This window comes from Chelonus insularis, unplaced genomic scaffold, assembly GCF_013357705.1.
Source record: "Chelonus insularis isolate UGA/USDA-ARS -01 unplaced genomic scaffold, ASM1335770v1 contig_246_pilon, whole genome shotgun sequence".
Lineage (NCBI taxonomy): Eukaryota > Metazoa > Arthropoda > Insecta > Hymenoptera > Braconidae > Chelonus > Chelonus insularis.
This window is the reverse complement of record NW_023276444.1, coordinates 1-17,407: the sequence shown is the minus strand read 5'-3', so window position 1 is coordinate 17,407 and position 17,407 is coordinate 1. Positions and strand designations below refer to the sequence as shown.

General features: G+C 28.5%; 5 protein-coding genes across 9 annotated transcripts; 3 read left to right on the top strand and 2 right to left on the bottom strand.

Moving 5' to 3' along the window:
* Positions 1-250: 250 nt before the first annotated feature.
* On the top strand, positions 251-1,033 carry LOC118064619 (mitochondrial import inner membrane translocase subunit Tim16-like). The gene has a single exon (XM_035079328.1). It carries the CDS (start codon positions 543-545, stop codon positions 924-926), a length of 384 nt encoding a protein of 127 aa, XP_034935219.1. The 5' UTR covers positions 251-542; the 3' UTR covers positions 927-1,033.
* Positions 1,034-1,176: 143 nt separating this feature from the next.
* On the bottom strand, positions 1,177-3,759 carry LOC118064616 (exonuclease 3'-5' domain-containing protein 2-like). The gene is made up of 7 exons (XM_035079324.1): positions 3,278-3,759; positions 3,059-3,200; positions 2,693-2,992; positions 2,515-2,630; positions 2,024-2,442; positions 1,583-1,956; positions 1,177-1,460 (listed from the first exon to the last, which is right to left on the bottom strand). The coding sequence occupies exons 1-7, from the start codon at positions 3,511-3,513 to the stop codon at positions 1,260-1,262; spliced, it is 1,788 nt and encodes a 595-aa protein (XP_034935215.1). The 5' UTR covers positions 3,514-3,759; the 3' UTR covers positions 1,177-1,259.
* Positions 3,760-4,918: 1,159 nt separating this feature from the next.
* On the top strand, positions 4,919-9,824 carry LOC118064617 (beta-TrCP-like). Of its 3 annotated transcripts, none has more exons than XM_035079327.1 (10): positions 4,919-5,435; positions 6,570-6,627; positions 6,982-7,225; positions 7,303-7,489; positions 7,569-8,025; positions 8,173-8,546; positions 8,621-8,699; positions 8,772-8,958; positions 9,055-9,104; positions 9,209-9,824. In XM_035079327.1, exons 3-9 carry the CDS (start codon positions 6,988-6,990, stop codon positions 9,063-9,065), a joined length of 1,533 nt encoding a protein of 510 aa, XP_034935218.1. In that variant the 5' UTR covers positions 4,919-5,435; positions 6,570-6,627; positions 6,982-6,987; the 3' UTR covers positions 9,066-9,104; positions 9,209-9,824. The 3 variants fall into 3 exon arrangements, with proteins under 3 accessions (XP_034935218.1, XP_034935216.1, XP_034935217.1); XM_035079326.1 differs by having other exon boundaries at positions 4,920-5,435; positions 6,536-6,627; XM_035079325.1 differs by lacking the exon at positions 6,570-6,627.
* Positions 9,825-10,502: 678 nt separating this feature from the next.
* Positions 10,503-11,873, bottom strand: LOC118064615 (phospholipid phosphatase 5-like). Its single transcript, XM_035079323.1, is given in 7 exon segments — positions 10,503-10,688; positions 10,782-10,952; positions 11,032-11,160; positions 11,285-11,432; positions 11,523-11,628; positions 11,703-11,733; positions 11,736-11,873. Coding segments are annotated over 7 exon segments (804 nt in total). The 5' UTR covers positions 11,785-11,873; the 3' UTR covers positions 10,503-10,518.
* A 150-nt stretch (positions 11,874-12,023) lies between these two features.
* Positions 12,024-14,307, top strand: LOC118064620 (uncharacterized). Of its 3 annotated transcripts, XR_004690065.1 has the most exons (4): positions 12,024-12,167; positions 12,240-13,610; positions 13,651-13,749; positions 13,830-14,307. XR_004690065.1 is itself a non-coding variant. In XM_035079329.1 (3 exons), the coding sequence occupies exons 2-3, from the start codon at positions 12,269-12,271 to the stop codon at positions 13,879-13,881; spliced, it is 1,533 nt and encodes a 510-aa protein (XP_034935220.1). In that variant the 5' UTR covers positions 12,024-12,167; positions 12,240-12,268; the 3' UTR covers positions 13,882-14,307. The 3 variants fall into 3 exon arrangements, 2 of the variants coding, with proteins under 2 accessions (XP_034935220.1, XP_034935221.1); XM_035079329.1 differs by having other exon boundaries at positions 12,240-13,749; XM_035079330.1 differs by lacking the exon at positions 13,830-14,307 and having other exon boundaries at positions 13,651-13,789.
* The last annotated feature ends 3,100 nt before the right edge of the window (positions 14,308-17,407 follow it).

Below are 17,407 nucleotides of genomic sequence, written 5' to 3'. Positions count from 1 at the left end.
ACAAAAATATTACATAAAAATAAAATTTTCTTGTTATACAGTTGATGGCTTTAAATAATTAATACAAATAATAAAAATTTTTATTCAATTATATCAGAATTTTCTATATAAATTAAATGATTGTTTATTTAATCTATTTAAACTATTTAATCATATAAATCTTCCATTAAATGTACCAATATTCTATTTCAAAATGTATTTAAAAAATTGAAATCTGGCGCTAATTTATTGCTTATATACACATGTTTTTTTTCATTGTTGACCTTCAAAAAAAATTTTTACTGTTAAAAAAGATTATTCTCTTGTTTTTTGTTAATTACAATTCGTCAGTTGAATATTTTAATACTGACGTGAATTCAACAATTCATGATTACAATAATGATTAAAATTCAAACTATAATTAGCCAATAAATGTTTCGAGTTTAATCGATGTTCAAATGATATAACCTGAAAAAGTTACAACTCAAACCACTGGATTATTTTAAAATAATTTATGAGATAAATAATCGACTACCAACAACACATCCATTAAGTGAATCGTTATGGCCAAATACTTAGCCCAAATAATTGTCCTAGGGACCCAAATAATTGGTAAAGCTTTTGCCCGAGCACTTCGCCAAGAAATAGCGGCTAGCCAAGAAGCAGCAAAACGTGCTGGTGGTGGTGTAAAAGGTACACAAAGTGCTACAACTACAACAAAAACTGGAATATCACTTGAAGAGGCTCTTCGTATCTTAAACGTTGAAAAACCTACTCAAAAAGATGCCATTGAAAAAAATTACAAATACTTATTTGATGCCAATGATAGATCAAAAGGTGGATCTTTTTACCTCCAATCTAAAGTTGTTAGAGCGAAAGAAAGAATCGATGCAGAGTTGAAACATTTTCAATCTACAAATGATCAGACGACAGAAAAAAATGTGTAACCATTGTGTGACTCTAGGATTTAATGAACATGAATTTTGTAAATAGTAGTACTCAACATTATTGAATAATTAAATGATAAGAAATAAAAAATAAGTTGAAAATTTTATTTATTTTTTTTAAATTATTCGTCTAAAAGTAGAATTTGTAACTGAGGTTAATTTTATGGATATATTAAATCACGTACTCGCTCTTATACGAGTACATACAATGAAAATTGTATTTATATAATAAATTATTACAAATATTTAATTTATACTTATAAGTTATCTCTATATATTATATTATCATTTTGATTTATAAGTTAATTTGAAATTAAATTTTTTTCAATTTTATCATCTTGAAAGACCAGCTACTTTAGCATCTTCCGGTTCAATTCTATTTTGTGTTTGACGAATCATTAATCTCTCCTGATTATGTCGAACAGACCAAAGTTTTGGTAGATATTGTGGTTGCATTGTAGTCAAAAAATGTTCTCGCCACATTCTCTCTAAAGTTACAAGTCCTCCTTCAGAATTAGTAAAATACTGAACTACCTATTTAAAAAAAAACATTTACATTTTGAATATATTTCAATAAAATATTCAATAAATTTATTTAAATTGAAAAATATACTATTTTATAATTTTACGTATATAACATAGACTATATTTCAAACCTTTAACCCGTGTGGAGGTCTCATTTGTCGGTGAGACGTCGATGTAACAGGTTCATTATTAATTCGTTTTTGTACTAATTCAGCTAAATCATAAGGTGCTTTAGATTGACTTGTGTATTCTGCAATGCGAATTTCTAATTCTCTCTTGCGTTGAGGTGGAATCGAAGAACTAAATTTTAGAGCCTTCACTGCTGATATTAATTCTTTTTTTTTTCTGTATTGATCATTTCGTGTTTGTAAAATTGCTTTTGATAATGGTGCATCACACATAACTGCTAATTTTCTCCTCATATCTAAATCATTTTTATTACTTTTCTCATGGCAAGTTGGGCAAAGAAGAAGGACATCATGTGATTGATGTGCTTTCATAACCACTACAAAAAAATTATTTAGGTTATTTAATAATTAAAAATTGAAAAAAATCTATAAAAAGTATCTTACATGGGAAGTATTTGCGGTACTCTCTGGGAATAACGTTTTTCTTAATAAACTTATCCGAGGCACCACACACAACACATTGATTGACTTTTACTTGAGTGTAATATCGTCCAACCTCACCAAAAGCGCGACCAGATGGTTCAAAATTCAGTTTCACAGTAAGTGGATCATCATTCACTTTAGTACCTAAATTTTTATTGATGTACCATTCGGCTTTTTTACGATCACAAGTACATAATGTTTCACCATCTGGTGCTTGTAAATAACAATTATGATATAGAGGCTCCTTTCGTGTTGGAATACTAGGTTTTTTGAATATATTCAATTTTTCAGAAAGTTCTACATTCTGCTTTTTCATTTCACTGCATTGATTTGAGTTAGATTGTAATTTACCATTTGAACTTTGAGATGAACTCCTATATCTAAAGAATAAAAATAAAAAATTGTATAAATGAAAAAAAAACAATGTGTACCATAAATAACTTAAAAAATACCTTGTATCTAATATTCCTTCAGGTAAGTCACAATATGTTCCTTTCGCCCATGTTTTTTTAATAAATATTACAATTTTTTTCCATGTTGAGCGTTTTTTATCTGCTACTTTTTTCATCTAATCAAATGAAGAGTATTTTAATCAAACGTTAATAGTTTGATTTAATTTATATAAAATACCTGATAGAAAATTAAAACAGAAGCTATAGCATCTGAAGCTGCATATTCAATCTGTTCATCAGTCAGAGAAATAGCATTCCAGTCGCTACATGTTACTTCATAGGTTTTATTCAATTCGATTCCAAGATATTGAAGACAAAGAGCAGATAAATTTTGATGACTAGAAATTTCTAAATGATTCGCTAATAATCTTAAATCAATTGTCCCTACGACAGTACATCCATAATCACTGGTTAATCTTTTCCCATCTTCAAATGATCCTACACCTACTTTTATAATGCATTTATTTGCCAATAACTCCTAAACATGATTAATAATTTATTTTATTTTATTTGTTTAAATATTTCATGGACATTTTACATATACCTTGAGCTTCAATGGAACATATCCTATTTTTCCAAGACGGAATAAAGCACAAAGTCCATTATTGGTTGCTAATTGAAGCAAAGAAACAGAACTTTCGTTCACCCATTCGCAATCGAATCCCAACACATTATCAGTTGAGTCACTGGAATAAATCAAAACAAATGTAAACAACAAATAAGAACTTTTATTGAATAGATGGGTAAACAAGAAAGAAAATACCAGTAAATTTGTTGAATGGCATAATCACATTTTTCCGGAGAATCAGCCAAAATAATTTTATCTAACGAAATGAGTGCTTGTTTATTAATAATTTGATAATTATTATTATTATCATCACTAATGTTGGATTTATGAGAAATAACATTATGACATAAATTTTTGACACTGTGAATTACATTCTCACGAAGCTTAGAAGCCAAAAAAACTAGGCCGACCGTTAAACATATAAAAAACATTTTTAAATATTTTAAGAATTTCAACAATATAATTTCACTTCAATAAATTAATACTTTCATTGACTAATATTGATAATATTATCTATAGTACGGATTTTATTTACAAATAAATTTAGATAATCATTTAATTTTTTATAAATATATGAAATGTCGCTAACGTATTTAGAAAATAATTAGAAATTAGTGTTTTTAAGTACAAAAATCGGTTAAACTTTTATTAAACTATCACATTATTATCCTTGAAATAAGATTCAGTCATATTTAAACGAAGAAATTTGTGCGACTGCCAGACTCGGTTGTTCCTCGATGAATCTAATGTTTACTAACAATGTGGCCTGAAGTTAATTGTCCAATCACAATTGCTTATGGACATTGCAAAAAATTTTACTGGATGAATGAAATTTACATTGTAGCCAAATTTCAAAAACTTGATTTTTCATTGAGGTAAACGCAAATTGTATCAGATGTTAGAAATTTTATTATTCAATCGAGTATGTACAGTATACAGTACCGGACATATGTAAATACTGTGTAATTTTGTATAGGAGGGTATAGGAAAATCAGATGTATAACCATGAAAAATATAGTCTATATTCTTCATCATGGAGAATATAACATGTTATATTCTCCATGTTCTTCATGTCCGGTACTGTACATATTTTTGAATAAAGAAATTTAGCATTTTTACACTTTGGGGTAAAGAGCGAAACTTTGTTATCATTTGTTATAAAGCCGTACCAGAGAAGAGAGACCAATGGTCTCTCTTCTCTAGCCGTACCAACAAAAATAAATAGGGATTTTACGATACCAAGAGATGTATAATTTTTGCAAAAATGTCAAAAATGTATTATAACATATTTTTGTCTTTCTGATAATCTAAGCTCTTATATTATAAGAGATTTTTTAAATTCCTTTTTCATATAGTTTTTAACATTTTTTGTTAAATAAATTGACTTATAAATCAAGCTATAGCAATTTTCCAATTTGGGATTTTTTAGCAACAAAGTGTTCTTTTTAAAAGTTTTTTTTTCATTGACAAAGATTGGAAAAAATATATTAGCAAAATTTTAAATCATCATAAACTTCAATAAATTTAGTAGGACGATGACTATTGATGAAGTTATTTTTTGTTCCTTTTTTTTTATTTGAATGTAATGATAATATGACATATGTATTATGTGTATAATATAATTCCTCAAGAGTCGTCTCGTTGTCTCAAGTCTGGTGTTTTGATATAACAATTTATGCTGAAATATGGCAAACTGCGTTAAATTTACATCAACGTGCTGAATCATGGTTTTCGAGCATCGAGGATAAACTTCCAAATTCAAAGTTGTTGAGCGCCATCTTGTGCAGCATTGGTTACCATTGTAAACTCATTACCGACTTAACTATACTCTTCGACATGATTAGTACTTTGTCATTTACGTCTGCTTATGACCGTTATGACCATTAAAAAGGAATTTTTACTTTCATTTAAAGTGCTCCCGTTCATTTTTAAACTAATTGTTCATACTTAAACTTATACATATATATATACATATACATATATATTTCATTTACATTGTAATAAAATTTATCGGAGTATCAAATCATAACATGGTCATTTATAATTCGTTGTGTTGGTGAAATTCTACATTAACTTCCTGTGCATGGCGATGCCTAACGAGCGTCATTCATCGTTTTGAGAGAGTGTAGTAGTTAAATAAGCTTTTGCAATTTTTTAAATTTTGTGTGCATCTGTTTATTAAAAAGAAAAAAAGAATAGTTTTAAAGTATCCACAAATAAATTCTTATAAACATTTAGAAGCAATTTTAGGGTGCACAAGCCTTCAAGGTAGGGGTGCAAAGACCCCAAGTGTTGAAAAATGATCAACATGGAGACAGATAAAATTCTCGAAGATACGAATACAAATAATCCGGTAAATCAAAGTTATAACATGTAAATTGAATTTTTAATCGTTAAACTGGTCTTAATTTTTTTTCAATATCCTTAAAAACATCTTATCTAGTTGCAGTACTTTTAGTTCCACTCTTTCCCCCTCCCCTTTTTCCTAGTCTCTTTCTCTTTTCTCCATCTAATCCATTTTCTCCCACTACTTTATTACCTTTCCAATACTATCATCTTATGTTGATATGACTAATAAACTACTAATTACATATGTATTTATTTCTATTTAAATAAATTAGATATATATACATACAGATACGTTATATTAATAATATGTAAAAATAATTATTATCTAATTATTTTCAAATTTAAGTAGCTTTATTGTATTAAATTACTGAGATATTTTCCTTAGCATCGACATAATTTACTGAATCAAAAAAAAAATTTTCGTAAAGAGTAATAAACAAACTGAAATTGAATATACGGATAATTGATTGAATATTGCTCTTTTCTAACAGTGTATTGACCGATTATTTGAATTTTTTCATCCATCTTTACTGTAAATTCTATTTCATTAGTGATTTTTTTTTAATTTTAAAAAGTATTTTATTTTTGTTTATAATTCCTTTAAAATTTAATATAATTCAAAATAAATTTAATATTTATAGGAAAAGTACATTTTTTACATGTACCATTAATTTGAATGATCTTTATTGTAAAGTTAATCTTTGATAAAAAAATTTTTTTTTACGAATTTTTATTGTTTTATAAAAAACAAAGAGATGCCGTTATAACCATAAAATCAATGTTTTTGCTTACTTATTCTTTCAATACGCGCCTGCTCCTATACATGCAATGACAAAACTCAATGTTTTTGTCAAGAATAACTAAGTATAAATAATTTCATGATTTAAGTTTAAATGTTTTTCAGGTTAAAAAAAATGTTTATTGGTTATTACTTTTTGATATTTTTTTTTTCAAAAATTAAATTAAATATCTTAAAAAGTGAGACTAAATATCTTAACTTATTTTTTGTTCCACTGTATCATTGTTTTTCTTATTATAAATTTATTTAATTTTTCAAAAATTAATTATGATGCAACAAAAAAACTGGACCAATTGGTGACTTAGTCTCGTAAAACTGGGTAATTTATACTGTCCACAGTACATAAAAGAATTTGCTTGAACAAGTGAGGCCAAGAACCACAAAATTTATATTATAGGTAATACTAACCTATTTGCTTGTTGTATTATTTAATAAAAAAATAATTTTATCGTGTTCTATATAAGTTCACAATTTTAAATATGTTCAACTTTTAATAATGATTATAATAAAGATTTGAACCAGTAATGATATATTCTAAATAAAAATCTATATATTGAGACGAATATTAACATCAGGAATTAGAAGTTTGCGTTGATATTTTTGAAATAACGATTTTAAAATATGGGAAATGTTGTTCTAATAGTATGTTTGAGTCTTATTCAAATGAAATAATTGTCTATTAATATGTATAAAAATAATTATTATTTGATAAAGGAAGAAAAAAAATTAATAAATTTTATTTTTTTTTCAGTATTCAATGACGATATTGTATGATCCCAGTCGTAAAAAAGAGCCATTATCTCAAACAATGAATCTTACAACCCAATATACTCAAGAACGGGAAATGTGCATGAAATATTTTGAAAGATGGAGTGAACCAGAGCAAGTTCATTTTGTAGAACAATTATTAGCACGTATGTGTCATTATCAACATGGTCATATCAATACTTTCCTCAAGCCTATGTTACAAAGGGATTTTATTTCGTTATTACCTAGTAAGTTAATTTAAAATATATTTTTCGACAAATAACAGAGAATACAGCTTTATAAATCTATTTTTTCTTTCTTTTAGAAAAAGGATTAGATCATGTAGCAGAAAGTATATTATCTTACTTAGATGCTGATTCACTTTATGCAGCGGAACTTGTATGTAAAGAGTGGTATAGGGTAATTAGTGAAGGAATGCTTTGGAAAAAGCTAATTGAGCGTAAAGTACGAACAGATTCAGTTTGGCGAGGATTAGCTGAAAGACGTGGATGGTTTTTATTACAAAAATATTTTAAACAATTTTTTTTATCTATAGAAAACTAAACTTCAAATATGATTTAAAAATTACAGGATTCAACATTTATTTAAACCACGACCAGGTGAAAATTATCGTGATCATGCATTTTATAGGAATCTATTTCCAAATATTGTAAAAGATATTGAAAGTATTGATAACAATTGGCGAATGGGGAAACACAAATTACAAAAGATTAATTGCCGAAGTGAAAATTCCAAAGGTGTTTATTGCCTACAGTACGATGACCAAAAAATAGTTTCTGGTTTGAGAGACAATACTATTAAAATTTGGGATCGAAATACATTACAGTGTATAAAAGTTTTAACTGGTCATACGGGTTCTGTACTTTGTTTACAATATGATGATAAAGCTATTATATCTGGCTCTTCCGATAGTACAGTCCGAGTTTGGGATGCTAATACCGGAGAAATGGTTAATACTTTGATACATCACTGTGAAGCTGTATTGCATCTAAGATTCAATAATGGAATGATGGTAACTTGTTCCAAGGTAATAAAAAAAGATTTCGATTATTTATGCTTAAAATATTTCATTAATTTCTCTTTATTATTCATCATATCTTTATAATATTTACGGCGTATTTGCATGTTGAATTAATGTATAGTACGATAAAGTATAACAATTTTCTATTTGTAGGACCGTTCAATAGCTGTCTGGGATATGACATCGCAAACAGAAATTGCTTTACGTAGGGTATTAGTCGGCCATCGAGCAGCTGTTAACGTAGTGGATTTTGACGAAAAATACATAGTGTCAGCTAGTGGTGATAGGACAATTAAAGTATGGAACACTTCAAGTTGTGAATTTGTACGAACGTTAAACGGCCACAAACGGGGAATTGCGTGTTTGCAATATAGAGATCGCTTAGTGGTTAGTGGTAGTAGCGACAATACTATCAGACTATGGGATGTTGAGTGTGGTGCGTGTTTGCGTGTTCTTGAAGGGCATGAAGAATTAGTAAGATGTATAAGATTTGATAGAAAACACATTGTTAGCGGAGCCTATGATGGGTAACTATCTTTTTTCTTTCAATTGACTTTTAACTCTAGATCAGTTTTTTAATCTGATTTTTACTGTATTTTAGTAAAATTAAAGTATGGGATTTAGTTGCTGCTCTAGATCCTCGAGCACTTGCCAGTACACTTTGTTTACGTACATTAGTGGTAAAAACAAAAATAATATAATAATTCGTAAAATCCAATGTTTTGAACTAATTTATTTCTTTTAATCTCTAGGAACATACAGGACGGGTTTTCCGTTTACAATTTGATGAATTTCAAATAGTTTCTTCGTCCCACGATGATACCATACTTATTTGGGATTTTCTTAATTGCAATGGATCTGAAAATAATGCTGTTAGTAGTTCTACTGTACCGAATCCACCATCGAATACTAATCAAGCTGATACCAGATCTCCATCCCGTATGTAACTTTAATACATATTTTAGATACATTCACTTTTTATTCTGTTAACTTTAAATTTAAAAAATTTTTTTTTTTTATTTTTAAATATTTTAGCATTTGAGTGACGTATGAAAACTGATCTAATCATTTATTGTGATACGAATGTAAGTAATTAACGAACAAATATTAATGTAATTAATTATGTATGAAATTTTCATACTCTCTTTTTTCAAGAGTTATGAAATTGATGTTATGATGTTGTTTTTAGATTTGTGGTAAATAAGTGAATACTTAATGTATTCACTTGGGATCTGTGAATAAATAACATTAGTGCCCAACAAAAATGGAATAAAAAAATATTAAGATAATGAATTTAAATGGATATTTATTGATCAACAATGAATTGAATCATGTAAAATGCACATGGAATGTAAAGATGAACTGAATGTGAGAAAAAATTTTTTTGTCTATCGCGAAATTAGAGAAATTTGTCATTTCTTAATTAAAAAACCAACTTTTTCTATTATTATACGTTTAAATGACAAAAGAAATTTCCCAATCAGCAGAAGAATAATGGGCAATTTTTTCAAAAAATTGGATAAAATATTATACGTACAAGATAACTATACAATAAGATAATGTATTATAGTAAATTAAAAATTTTTTATGTAATTAATTTATAGCGCGAAAATTGTATAATGTGGAATGTTTGGCGTACTTATTCTTTGTAAATGAAATATGAATTGTGAATGAATTGTATGATTGTTCTGATATAAATTTCTCTGAATGAATAAATTAGCAATTCATTGCTAATATATTACTAAAATTTTCCACATAATAATGATGCTCTGCTAATTATTCATTTTATAAAAATAAATTTTTCAGTTATTCTAGTTATCTTTTAGTGTAAATGTGAAATAAATAATTAAATTTCAAATGACGAAACAGCCTACAAATTAAGATATATCAATAGCCTGATTTCGAACTTTAATAAATTTATGTTCTACGATAATTTACAGATACAAATATAAACAAGTTCCAAAGGCTGTGCAATTATGACAGTGAGATATTCTTTAATCGACCATGACATACGAAATATAAACGTTAATTGCAGAATTTAAGTGTATTGACATTAAATACCATTCAATGTGAGCTTTTTCTGTATAATACGTTGTACTACTTTATAATTTAATATTTGATATATTTATTAATTCTGACATTTGAAAAATTAATCAAATTGATTAATGATCCTCTATAATAGTTTTATTTACTACAAAATTAAAAATCGAATAAACTGCTTTGCAAAAATACAAAAGCAAATAAACGTAACAATAAAAAATTTTTATCTTCTACTATTAGAGAACCTTTATATTAGTCTCCAATTTGTGTAGCTATTGTTCTAATTTTTGTGGGTTCTTAGTGAATCGTAAATAATTTTTTTTCGAAAATCGAAGTTTAAGTATCATTCATCCTTTGGATACTTTATTTTTTAGCATTTCATTTACGTCTAAGTGACGGTATGTATGATAAAAAAAATAAATAGAAAGAATAGGATAAAAATGTAAAAAAAGAAAACTTTTATATCCATTTTATTTGGTCTTCTCGTAAAGACTGAATACTTTTTAACTCTCCATGCTTCACTATGGTAATATATGATTTATAACATACATGAGAATCAAGTGACGGATAATAATGTCGATAACACATATACGTTATCAAAAATCCAATAAGAGATCCAGCAACAACATCTGTAGAAAAAAACTTCGTTATTGATAATTTTATGGATTTAAAACGAAATTAATATCAATAACGTTGTTAAATATTTGATATTATCGATATACCTTGCCAATGATGATGATAATCACAAGTACGGCTTATTGCAATACACAGAGCTCCTATCAAGGGTAGTAAAAAACAACATAATGTCCAAGAATTGCCTTTACCAGACAGACTGAACGTTTTTAATTTTCCAGCTAAATATAATGCAGTAAATCCAAAACTTACAAATGCAACTAAAAATATCAAGAATTTATTAATTTATTATCGATATAGATATTTTTATATTTATTTTTCAGTACTAATATAACATACATGATGAGTGTCCACTAGGAAAAGATTTTTTTCCATCCCTTATTTCATTCGGATTTCCTGTACAATTTAATTCTACATTTGCTAACCCATCAGGAAAACATCTCCAAAAAAAATCTGGTCGTGGTCTTCCTAATAATAAATATAAATAAAATTTATGAATAATTCATTAACAGTTAGTTTAATGAGTTATTTTTACTATTAACATTTGTAATTTTCAATAATAATGATGATAAAATGTGTAAATAACACTTACCTACAATAATCTTTATAACATTTGTAATCAGTCCATTTAAACCAAGAGCTAACGTAACTGCGAGTACAGCTTGAGCAAAATCAACTTTATCCTTATAAATTAAAAAAGTACAAGTAATGACTAGTGCGGGAGTGATAAATACTAATGGCTGAAAAACAGTCATAATTGTATTTTTTAAATTTGACAGAATTAATAAATAAATAATGATAGAAATTATATTCATATAAAGAATAAATACCCATAAAACAGTCGTCGGAACGTAAGAATCAGTCTTCGGATTTTTATATAACCATAATTCATCATCGTGTATTTTTCTGTTAAAGGGTTCTGTTTTTTCTAGCGTCCTAGAATGATTAATAAAAGTAATATAATATAAACAAACCAAATAAAACTGAAAAATATGTACATTAAAACTTACACAATTAAAAATGCCAAAAATATTCGTAAAAAATATCGAACCAGAAATTGATTGAAATATCAACACCTCGCACTACAGCCATTATATAGTTTATATTATATATAAAAAAAACTTAAAATAAACTGAACAATGGACCGATTCCGAAATATTGTCGAACTGAGAAAAGAGTTCCTCAGTTACTTCAATGCTTCCGGGCTCCCCACCACTGATTTTTTACTCCTTCTACCACGTTTTTCGCTACAGCGCAAGCGTACCAAAACACATGAGGAACTCTCTTCCAGAAGTAGAGATGTGAATCGGTAATTGACGGGTAAATTTACCGTAAATTACCGGTAAAAAACGCGTCAATGACCAAGCCTGTTTTACCATACCGGTCAGAAAAATGCTGATCTCTGATTGGTTAATACATGTCCAATCACAGTTTAGAATTCCCAACGGCATACAACTGTTTATTTGTTCTATCAGGTATATATTTTCATTTTTATTTGTTTATTAAAAATACTGATAATATTTAATATAAGAAAATTCAATTTGTAGATAAGGATTTTCATTGAGAACTTGGTGCAATGGGGGAGAACAAATCAATATATAAACATTTCTCTGCATTACCTCTGCAACCTAACCAAAAATTAAAATCGTATTCATGTAACTATTGCAAGAAAAAGTATGCAGAAAACATTACTCGCATGCGAAAACATCTTTATAAAGAGTGTAGAAGTTGTCCTCAAGACTTACGGAAACTTTTAAAACCATGTAAACCTCGTAAACGAAATAATTCTCATCTAAACAGCACAGACGACTCATTTACTATTGAAGATTTGAATGAAGCAGACAATAGAGCAAGTACTTCAATGATTTCAAATGAAAATTTACCAAATAATATAAGTGTTTGTAGCAATAACTATAAAAAAAATACAATCGATAGTTTTTGTGATAAAATGTCAAAAAAAGATGAAGATTCTCTACAAGAACTACTTGCAGAAGCGATTTATGCATCTGGTACACCATTATGTATAACAGAAAATCCATATTGGCTAAAATTTTTTAACGCATTACGGCCTTCATTTAATTTGCCATCAAGAAATCAAATATCAAATAATCTTTTAGATTCAGTATTCGTTAGAACACAAAATATGGTTAATGAAAAAATTGAATCTGCTACTACTGTTGGAGTGCAATGTGACGCATGGTCTAATATTCGCAAAGAAGGAATCATCAATTTTATTGTAACAACCCCAGCGCCAGTTTTTTTCAAAACATTTCCAACTGGAACCGAATCACAAACTGCCTTATATATTTCTGAAAAAATAGGAAGTGTTATTGATGCTTTGGGAATTAAAAAAGTTATCGGAATTTGTACAGATAATTGTGCTGCAATGAAAAGTGCTTGGACTTTGATAGATCAAAAGTATAATGTCGACAAATTGTATTGTTATGGTTGTGCTGCTCACATTCTTAACCTACTCATGAAAGATATTGGTAGTCAAGCAACTGTTGAAACTTTGGTGACAAGTGCAACAGCTATTGTAAAAGGAATAAAAGAAGTACAAATAATGTCAGCGATTTTCAAAGAAATTCAATCTCAAGATGAACGTAGAGTATTTATTACCTTAAAATTACCAGCTAAGACAAGATTTGGATCTACTATAATTATGATTGACAGTCTTTGTGTTAATAAGCATAATCTTCAGGCTTTAGCAATTTCTTCAAAGGCTATTACATTATGGAAACCTGCTTCTCGTGCTCTTGTACTAAATGAAGAATTTTGGAATAATCTTCAACAAATTCTTCAATTGATGAAACCGATTGTAAAGTGGATAAATATTTTAGAGGGTGATAACCCTTTAATAAATAAAGTACCTGAATGTTTTTATGATTTATATAATCATTTTAATAATGCATTTAATAATATTGGAAATATTTTTTCGGAAGAAGAAAAGCTGAGCATATATACTTGTTTAGAAAATCGTAAAACTATGGCTCTACGGCCCATACATTATGCAGCTAACTTACTTGATCCTCAATTAAAAGGAAAAAATTTAAATAGGTCAGAAATGGTTGAAGCTCATCAATTAATTATAAATCTTGGTGATAAATTAAATCTAAATAGTGTTAAGGTATTAAAAGATTTAACAGATTATGTGTCAGAATCAAGTATGTGGAGTTACGACTACGTTAAGCGAGCAAGTATAATCACTTCAGCATGTCAATGGTGGCAAAGTATTTGCCAAAAATCTTCGTTGAGCAAAATAGCTGTGGCTATATTGACTTTACCTGCAACATCAGCTGCAACCGAGCGTTCCTTTAGTACACAAGGATGGATTCATTCATCTAAAAGAAATAAGTTAAGTATCGATAGAGCTGGAAAAATAACATACATTGCAAGAAATTTAAAATTACTTAATCCTTCACTAAAAAATACAGAAGAAGAATGGGAAGAAGATGAGGAAAGTAATAAAGGAGAGGATGAAATAAGTGAAATTTGTGCTGAGCATGAAGAAGTTGAATTTTTAGAAGAAGAATTTACTCAAGACTAATTAGTGATGTTGATGGAATTGAATCAGTATTAGACTTGTTATTTCCTAATGAAATATGTCAATTATTATGTGATATTACTAGTTGATAGAAACTATAGATTATATGGTTTTATTTTTTCATAAATAATTTACATAAAAGTTAAAAAAGTCAAATTCTTTATAATATGTAATAACGAAGGATTATCTATTTTATAAAAAAAAATGTACCAAAAACTTAACTAAATAAACGTTTATAATAATTTTCAATATATTTATTATTTCTGTCCTAACAGTCAAAAATGTAAAATATTTTTTTTATTACAAATTACAAAATTTTTTTTTCATCTTATAATAATTAATTAGTTTTAAATTAACAAGTGCAAAAAGCAAAATTAACTTAAGCAAATTGGCAAGCAAGTTCGAAAGCAAGCCATTTCCTCGGTAAAAAGCTCATCATATTCATCTATATAAATGCGAATGACCGGTAATTTACGGTAATTACGCTGACCGACGGCTTGACGGTAAATTTTACATTCAGAATTTTTTGACGTCAGAATACCGTCAGATAACGGTAATTTTACGTGGTAATTACCGAATTTTCTATTACCGGTAAATTCACATCTCTATCCAGAAGTCTTCTCTCTGTGGCTTAGTTTCCACCGGAGGTGAGTTGAATAAAACATGAATCGAGATGAGAGTGATTCCACCGGAGATGAAAACAAGAGTTGAGTTCAATAAAAAGCGCCTCTAAAGTTCACTTTTGAAAATATTAGTGTCTATAATAATTTTATCACATTGACCACAGGTGTCGCAGAAACAGCTTCGAAATGACTGCCGACAACATGAAGTAGTCGCACAACGGGAGCGTGACATCCGTCCCCAATAAGATGTCAGTCAAAGGCATTTTTACAATCTTTTAAATTTAAATCTTTAAATGTATAATCTTACTGACTGTCAATCAAATTCTATGATGCCCAGATTTTTTATCTAATGATCATTTTAAAAATAAGCTTTATTCTTTTAATCTTTTAAAATTGGTTTTTTTTATTTTTAATCATTTAAGGCTGGGCTGAAGTCAGAGAGGCGACTGATTCCCCCTATCCAAATACATGGGATCGGGATATTTCTAATTTCTTCGCCAATTTACTATTATTTCTATAAAATTAGGTACCAAATTACAGAGGAATTAATGCCGGACTGACGTAAACAACAATTTTTTGTATATAGTGAATATTTTTATTAAAAAAATTAGAAAGAATAATGAAAAAATTATGAATTGACTTGCCGCGCTTAAATTCCAAGATGGCGGCCACATCATTCAGATGAAAAATCACGAATTATTCTATTTTTATACGTTTTTCGCCCAAAATTCGTGTTTGCGTCTGTCCTTGCCACCTGTCTGAATGTCAAAAGAATCAATTCATAGTATAAAATTGAATAATTTAGAAATAATTAGAAATATTGTATTCCAGATGATATTCTCCGGAAAATTAGTTTGAAAAAATTCCGATAGGTGACAGCATTATGCTCGCAGATGACCTCAGTCATCCATATTGAAAAAATGCGCAATCCGTATCCAGAACTGATGGTGCCCTGCATTTTGGCGAGTAATTTGTGTATGTGTGTACGGGTAATATATGTATGTGATGTAAACATAGTGTATTACTTTACAATGCCCTACACTTTGATGACTATTGCAGTTAGAATAAATGAAAATGATGATACTCATTTAACATTAATCAATATAATACCTGAAAATAACTTCAACAAATATTCATCCATTATCATCATTTTTATTAGGTATAAATGTTAATCAAAAAGCTCAATTCCAAGTCGGCGTATCCAAGCATGTAGTGTAAAAACAAATACACATAAACTCAATATCGAGATTATGCTGGCCATGTGGTTAGAGCGTCAGAGTTCTATTTTGCCGGGCAGGGTTCGATCCCAGTCATAATCACTTTTTTTTCTACTTTATTCGTTAGATTAGCATGTAATTATAATATTGACATGCCATAATTAATCCTTTATAACGATTTGATTTTTTTTTCTCTTTACTCATTGAATTTATTGACACTAAGTCGGAAATATTTGAACAGAGCCATAAACTTTTTTTTTGTATAAATACATGATAATAGCCTGTGTTTAACAACTTATACATCTTTACATGTATTAACAATGTTATGTTATTAACAAGTTAATCATATTATTATTAACATTGAAAAGTAGTTCAAACAGTCTGTGGCGAGTACCGGCACTTCCCCGGCAAGCTCTACCCCCACTCTCTGTGCCCAAGCCTGCAGCTTATAATTTTCAAGCATATATAAGTATATTGGAACCATAATAGCTCAGTGGTTACAGCATCGGTCTTTTATTTTGCTAAGCAGGGTTCAATTCCAGTCATGATAAAGTTTTTTTTTCTTTTTCATTTGTTAGATTTGCATGTAATTATAATATTGACATGCTAAAATGAATTCTTACTAAAGATTTGATTTTTTCTTCTTAATTATTTATGTAATTTATCGACGCCGAGTTGGAAAACATATGAACAGGGATATAAACACTTTTTTTACTATAGCTATATGAACGTAGTTTTTTTTAAGCAATTTAGAAATATTTAGAAGTAGTTGAAATAATCCACGGGGATTTCCGGCACTTCGCCGGCAAACTCTATCCCTACCCTTCGTACCCAAGCCTGCATTATACAATTTATAAACATAAACATAATGTCAGAGATGATGTGTTAGCTATCCTTTTTTTTTCATTAAAATTTTATATAAATACAATAATTGGTTGCTTATATAAGTTCAAAATCAATTCCTATTGTCTTTTAAAGACAACATTTTCGAAAAAAGAGAATTCATAGTAACTCGTTCCTCACCCTCAGCTTATTTTCAGAAAAACAAGTTGTTTTCCGTAATTAATTGGAAGAATAATTTAATCAAATATATGAATTAATTTATAAGTATATAAAGTCACTTAAGCAAAAAAAAGAAAAAACAATTGCCTATGACTGGGATCGAACCCTGCCCAGCAAAATAAAAGATTGGTGCGCTACCACGGAGCTATTATGGTTTCAATAATGTGAATGATGCTTGAAAACTATAAGCTGCAGGCTTAGGCACAGAGAGTGGGGGTAGAGCTTGCCGGTGAAGTGTCGGAACTCGCCGCGGATTGGTTAAACTATTT